Source organism: Limulus polyphemus, unplaced genomic scaffold (assembly GCF_000517525.1).
Source record: "Limulus polyphemus unplaced genomic scaffold, Limulus_polyphemus-2.1.2 Scaffold2466, whole genome shotgun sequence".
Taxonomy (NCBI): Eukaryota; Metazoa; Arthropoda; class Merostomata; order Xiphosura; family Limulidae; genus Limulus; species Limulus polyphemus.
Window position 1 is genome coordinate 38,491 of NW_013668076.1, and position 7,379 is coordinate 45,869.

Sequence of the window (7,379 nt, forward strand, 5' to 3'; positions counted from 1 at the left end):
CAAATCATGCTTTCCGATCCTTTGGATCATTGTGTCTCATTACTCAGGAGCAACCTTATCGATTGCAAATGGTGGTTGGATCAGAACAACACTATTATTGGGGGTACCCATTTCACCACCTCATTCCAAGATCCATCTGTTCACAGATGCATCTCTTCAGGGACAGGGAACTTATCTTCAAGGTCAGGTGTTCCAGGGTATTTGGACTGAAGTTGAGTCTACCCTTCATATAAATGTTCTCAAACTCGTTGCAGTACATCAGGCAATGGTTTAAGGTCTGTCTCTCTTGAAGGAAAAAATTGTCATGTTACATTCTGACAATTCTATAGTGGTATCTCAGATTTCTAGTGATAGAGGCACACATTCTCGAGATGTTGTTTTTGTATCTTGGATCTTTTCTACTGGATTCATTCCTATCGTATCAGTCTTTAAGCATGTCATGTTCCAGGAGTGATGAATTTAATTGCAAATCACTTGTCTTCATCCAACCAGATTCTTCCAACAAAATGGATGATACATCACAAGGTTTTTCAGTGATTTGCTCTCAGTTTTGGTCTCTAATACCTCATCCTCAAGCGTTGACAGTAGAGTGTTCAGTCAGGACTGGACAGGTGTACATCTGTATTCCTTTCCATGATTTGGCTATAGTCCTAGTTTTTTTATTATGGTTTGCTCCATTCCCTATCGACTTATCCTGGTTGCACTACATTAACCAGTTCAAACATGGTTTCCACTTCTTCAGTATCTGCAGGTTTGTCCTCCTCTACCTCTTTCACATTGGCAGTCTTCGAGACAGCCTTGATCAGACATTCTCCACCCAGGTGTTCATAAACTCAATTTTCATGCTGGGAAGTTAGGTGGTCCTTTGCTCAACATAAGGGTTTAACTTCTACAGTTTCTTTATATTTAACTAAATCTCTCTGTAGGCCAACCACAGCCATTTATCAATGGAAATGGAATACTTATCATCAGTAGTGTTTTAAAAGGAATTTCAACCCTCTTTATCCTAAAGTATCTATCGTATCTTGTTTTATGACTTGGGTATTTGAGAGGGGTCTTGATTAGCTTACAGTTGCTTTATATACAGCATCCTTCAGGTATTCTAAATATCGGAAGGTATTTTTTAATCCTGAGTACTATCAGGTCTACTCAAAACCCTTTGTATTTTTCAACCCAAATGACCTTTTCAATTATCAAATTGGGATTTTATTTCATTTTTTATCTTAAATTGTATTTTTTGTTGTTATGGGTTTGTGGACATTGTCGATTGGAGTTGTTTGCAATTCTTGTGCCTCAGACTCTTCATCATTTCACATTTGTCCTGCTTTACCTCAGTAAGTCCTTTCTGTCCAAGACTCTGACAGCTAGGGAAGGGGGAAAGATCCTTATCACCAATCCATTTGCCAACCATAGCTCACCTGTATTACTACTTCAGTCCTGACTGTTTTTTTATGTCCTGTTAGGGCCCTCAAGCATTATGTAGATCGTACTAACTCAAGGTAGTAGGAATCATTTTTCCTTCATTGGAATCCTTCTTTTTCCAATTACATATCTCCCATTACCCTAACGAGGTGGCTTTGTAAATTGATTCACATGGCGTATAATGTATTATCATTACAGGAGAGGAATCTTTTGCATGTTATATCTCACCAGATTTGTCATATCTCTGTCAATAGCCGCCCGGTTGAATTGCCCTGTAGAAGTCATTGTGCAGTCTGGTATGTGGATTACTCCTAATACTTTCTTGTGTTATTCCTTACATGATCTGTCAGTTTCCTCTTTTGACGGTTTTGACTAACCTCTGTAGCTATTTTGGCTACATTTGTTAGATTTTCACCAGAGGTGAGTATTTTCCTCAGTCATATACTTTTTTTTATTATTATTATTATCCAGGATCAATTTCTCATTCTGTGGCAAGTGTTGCCCAGGCAGGTATTCTTTCATTTTTCAATTCCGTACTAGCACTATAATTACTACAAGTTGCAACAGGCTCTGTTGAAATGGGGTGGTTCCATAAGACCATCTAGGCACCTGCTGGATGGTATTACCTTATTATTATGAACTGTCACTCATGGACTATCATGAGTATCACTAAAGGGGATCCTGCCCTTTCCTGCTGATCTTCAGGTTGAACAAATCAGGGTCAGCTTACTTTTAAAAATTTAGGGAATTTGGTTCACCTATTGCACTGTTTCTCAAGACTCCCCAGTGCATATTACCCCCCCCCCCCCGACTGTACTGGTGGAGCTTGGAAGTTCTTACCACCCCAGTTTCCTGGCACTGGGGTTGCAGACAGAGGCTTTTTCTCCAGAGTGTTCAAGTGTGTTCCTCCACTCTTGGAGAAGAGGGTAAAGTTGGGGGCCCTCCATACTCCGGTCCCTAGATGTTTTTCCCAGATGTCAGTAGGAGTAGCACCATCCTCAGAAGGAGCCTACTCATAATTCCGGTTCAGGTTTGACACGAAGCTACCTGGTTGGGGAGTGCATGACCGATCAATCTCAGTTTCGTATATTGTTCATGGAAAGAGATCCACAATCTCCTTATAATTCTGATGCAATGTGGTCCACCATAGGTCCTTGGTTGAGCACAGGTTTCACATCCTCTCCATAATTCCAGGGGCAAGCTGAATACTCCTTGCTCACTTAGTTGGGGAGTGAGGATGAATGTTCATAATTCTAGACCGGATAAGTTCTGTTCCTTTGGTTGAGTAAGGCATACGCTATTTCGTCATTCCGAGCCTGGGGTGTTGCCTTTTGGACTTCTTCAGGTGGAGGAGAAAGTTTGTCCCCTTCAGGGTTGCTTACTTTCTCGTTGTGATTCCAGTGGTACGAAATGCATCATCCTGTGGCTACAGATTGGGATCCAATTAAAAGTATACATAATATTGCAGGCCAATAGCCTTAGCTACCAATGTAGGATGACCCCTTAATTCCAACCACAAGTTGTGGAACCTCATCTATCTGGTTGGGGCAGGCCTATACTGGCAATTACTCGTATTCTATTCCACCTTTGATATAGGAACTGAGTTCCTGGTAAAGGTATACCTGTTCTGGATGTCACAGTTCCCCCACTCTTGTACCATCTGTATCTTGGTACACTTCTGTTCTATACAGACACTTTCTGTATGGTTCATCCCTGCACTGGCCTCTCCACCTTCTGTATGTGGGATTCTAGCTATATTGTCAGTGGAGGTATGTTTGGAAATTAACATTTTCCTAAATTGAAAATGTATTTGTAATAATACTTACCTCCGCTGACACTCTCCTGCCATACCTCCCCACTAAAAGCCAGTTTATGTCTTGAAAAAGTGATTACGTTATCTGAATGAGGTGCTTATATATACGATACCTAGATAGAGGATGCATTGAAGTTGGTGGAGAATTTTGCAAATCAGAATTTGCCGAGTGCATTCGAGTGGGGTAAAAAGACTGGAGCAAGCATTTTCAGTGCTCAGGTGGGCAAAGAATGGAAACTCTGGAGATCGAGAAATAGTTATAGTGTCGGCAGAGGTAAGTATTATTGGAAATACATGATCAGTTTAGGAAAATGCTAACTTTCAAATATTTAGTTTTCTGTTAGTCTCTTTTTTTTTCTTTTTTTTTCCATCAGACAGTTTTAATTCTCCCTAGAAAGCAGTATCAAGTGTGGAAGAAATCAATACATTGGAAAGGTTTATGAGAGCATAGTTTATAGTTTATGTATACACATCTCAAAAAACATTTTTAAACTTGCCATACATTTTGTGTAGACAAAAATGATTTTTTTTCTCCAAAGTATAAGTTATAGTTCTAATGAATACTTACAAAGCTATCATGTGTCTTCAATATGCAGTAAAGGAGTTACTTGGTGTTTACTGTATAAGTTATAGTTCTAATAAATACTTGCAAAGCTATCATCTGTCTTCAATATGCAGTAAAGGAGTTACTTGATGTTTACTGTGTAAGTTATAGTTCTAATGAATACTTACAAAGCTATTACCTGTCTTCAATATGCAGTAAAGGAGTTACTTGATGTTTACTGTATAAATTATAGTTCTAATGAATGCTTACAAAGCTATCATGTGTCTTCAATATGCATTAAAGGAGTTACTTGATGTTTACTGTATAAATTATAGTTCTAATGAATACTTACAAAGCTATTACCTGTCTTCAATATGCAGTAAAGGAGTTACTTGATGTTTACTGTATAAATTATAGTTCTAATGAATGCTTACAAAGATATCATGTGTCTTCAATATGCAGTAAAGGAGTTACTTGATGTTTACTGTATAAGTTATAGTTCTAATGAATGCTTACAAAGCTATCACGTGTCTTCAATATGCAGTAAAGGAGTTACTTGATGTTTACTTATAGGGAATATTGAAGATCCAGTTCTTCTGCTTCCAAATCATTTCACACAGGGAGCGAGCAGCCCCAAAAAATTTGATGATCTGGATGAGTTACCACAAAATGTTAGTGTTTTAACTCGAGACCAGCTAAGAGGGGCATTGATGCACTTGTTAAAAGTAAGTGATATGGAAATAATCAGTATAAAAGCCATACAATTATGTTCTTATACATTTTCATTCAAAGTTAGTATTGTGTTTGCATTATTTTTACAACAAGTGTTCCTATTAAAACAAAAGACAACTTCAAGCTCATGGATGACAATTAGACACTCATTTATGCTAGATCCAGTCGAAAGGTGTAACGAGTCTGTAATACTAAGCATGTTTTCTTTAGGAACTTACTGATTATAACATTAATTAAAAAGTTTTCACAAATTTTTTGAGCCTTCTACTGGCTTACATATTGAATATCACAATGTTTCTTTTATTTATTTGGAAATAATTAATAAATGTCATAACCTTTGTTTCAAAATAACTTCAGATTATAATTTTCAAAGTTGTACATTGTTGAGACACTAAGTGTTTAAAGCATATGGCACTCCATGTACACAGGTTTTTATGAAAGTAGACCATATAAGTTTCAAATATTAAAGACCTTCATCAAGCTATTTAGTTAATAAAACAATACTTTAATTCTGTAATAGTCTAGGAAAACTTAAGTGAGTGTTTAAGTATTTCATTGAATTATTTATATTCAAGTAATAGTAATAAGATAACCATATAAATTTTCTTCCATTCCAGAAGGATACTGATTTTGTTAACAAACTCCACGATGCATATGTTACGAGTTTAAAAACACACTTCAGTTCAACTGGATCCTGAGAGTGTTACCCAGGTGTAGTCATTCAGTAAGCTCCAGCTTTGTTGTATAATGATGCCATCCACGATACATTTAAAATTAGTTCTAGAATTTTTCTGGCCATTTACACAAGCTGTGGTCAACAGTGATGCATGACACACGTATAAAAAAAAAAATGTTATAGAACAGTGCTTTAAATACAAGCTTAGATTATTAAAGAACTCAAACTATGCATACAGCTTAGTTTCTGTTGTCAAGATAGCGAAATATATAATCATAGTTTTATGTTGATTCCTGTTCTGAAAAACTAAACACCCATAAAAGATTTTTTTTAAATAATTAGTTATCATTCATACAAGTTCTGCTTTAAAACTGAGATTTTGACCAACCATATAGTTTTAGTCTATTAACTCTAATATGCTTTAATACTAACTAGCTGTATAATCTTTGTTTTACAGTGTTTCTCCGATAAGGACACTGACTTTTACAGGTTTTGCTGTACCATTACATTGTTATTTTTAAGAGTGTTTCTCTACATACATACACACACACACACCAATGTACTGTGTAGTGATTCAAGCTATTCTAACTGGATGCCAAAGATATAGTTCTGGCCACCACTGATAGGAATGACTATACAGGCTTGTTGTATTCTGCAGTGATGCTGACCACTTATACAAACTTTGATTAAAAGTGATAAGTAAACTGATTGTTCTACATTGATGCTGACTGATTGTACAAGCTGTGGTCAATAGTGATGATAAATGAGTATACAGATTGTTTTACAGTAATGAAGACTGCTTGTACAAGCTGTGGTTAACAGTGATAGTGATGAGACTGTTTTACAATGATGCTGATGTCTTGTACAAGTTTTGGACAACAATGATGGTGGTGGTTATACAGACCACTTGTACAAACTCTGGTCAACAGTGAAAGTAATGAGTACATAGATTATTCGACAGTGATACTCACCACTTGTACAAGCTATGGTCAACAATGATAGAGATGAATATACACATTGTTCTGCAGGGATACTGACCATTTGTACAATCTGAGGTCAACAACGATAGAGATGAATACACACATTGTTTTACAGTGAGACTGACCATTCGTACAATCTGAGGTCAACAACAATAGAGATGAATACACATCTTGTTCTACAGTGAGACTGACCTTTTTGTGCAAGCTCTTGGTTAACAGTAATAACATTTATTGTATGCTGTTCTACAGTGATGCTGATGTTTGAGGTGTGGTGAACAATGATACTGCTAAATATAAAAACTCTGTTTTACAATGTTCCTAACCTCTTACAAGCTCTAGTCAACAGTCTGTATACGTAAATTTCACTCAATTCCCTGATCTTTTAACAGAAAATCGTAACATCCCCAGTGAACATTTTTTGCAGTATGTTTTTAACCATAAGGAGTGCTTTTCATTATTCTTATCCAATAACAGATGCTTGCATTCACAGGAAACATTAGACAGTTAAATTTAAATATTGTTTTGCAAGTGTTTTCAGTACACTGACTTACATGGAATCCATGTCCCCTAGTTTGCTCGTAACATTTCAACTAAAACACAATGTATCATGCAACTAGCTATCATAACTTTTAATTAATTCAAATGTACCAAGGCACAAGACATATTAACTCATTCTAGTATAATTTTCATCATAGTAATTATGTATTATTTTCGTTTCACATATTTGAAACATTGATTTTTGAACTACTGGCTGTTTATATAAACAAATTTTGCTACATGTATCTCTCTATTCTCATATTTTGAGCTGCTTTAATGGGTGTACTTAAATTGTATAATAGCAGATAAAAAACCTTACTTCGTCAGTTTATGTTACTGTTTGATACATCCATGTGAGTGTCAGTGAAAAATCTTACTTTGTTAGCTTATGTTACTACAGGATGAATCCATGGGTGTTGAGTTAAAAATCTTACTTTGTTACATTATGTTACTCCTGGGTGCATCCTAGTGTCTGACAGTTAAAAAATCTTACTTCTTCAGTTTATGTTACTACTGGATGCATCCTTGGGTGTTGAGTTAAAAATCTTGCTTTGTCGGGTTGTGTTGCTACTGGATGCATCCTTGTATCTTTCAGTTAAAAAATCTAACTTTATTAGCTTATGTTTGCAATGGGCAGCACCCTTAGAGTTAATTGTTTGAGTTTCAATTATACTG

The 7,379-nt window shown here is 36.1% G+C and overlaps 1 protein-coding gene across 5 annotated transcripts in view; it reads left to right on the top strand.

The window, feature by feature from the left end:
* The window catches only part of LOC106467037 (mRNA-decapping enzyme 1B-like), a 32,660-nt gene that overhangs the window by 22,608 nt on the left and 2,673 nt on the right, over nt 1-7,379 (top strand). Inside the window, exons 8-10 of one of the 5 annotated variants that reach the window (XM_022395133.1) lie at nt 4,353-4,504; nt 5,129-5,235; nt 5,645-7,323. In XM_022395133.1, the coding sequence (XP_022250841.1) occupies nt 4,353-4,504; nt 5,129-5,209 (233 nt within the window). In that variant the 3' untranslated portion in view covers nt 5,210-5,235; nt 5,645-7,323. Of the gene's footprint in view, nt 1-4,352; nt 4,509-5,128; nt 7,324-7,379 lie in introns of those variants that run through there. The other 4 variants (XR_002612339.1, XM_022395135.1, XM_013927346.2 and 1 more) reach the window with 4 other exon arrangements.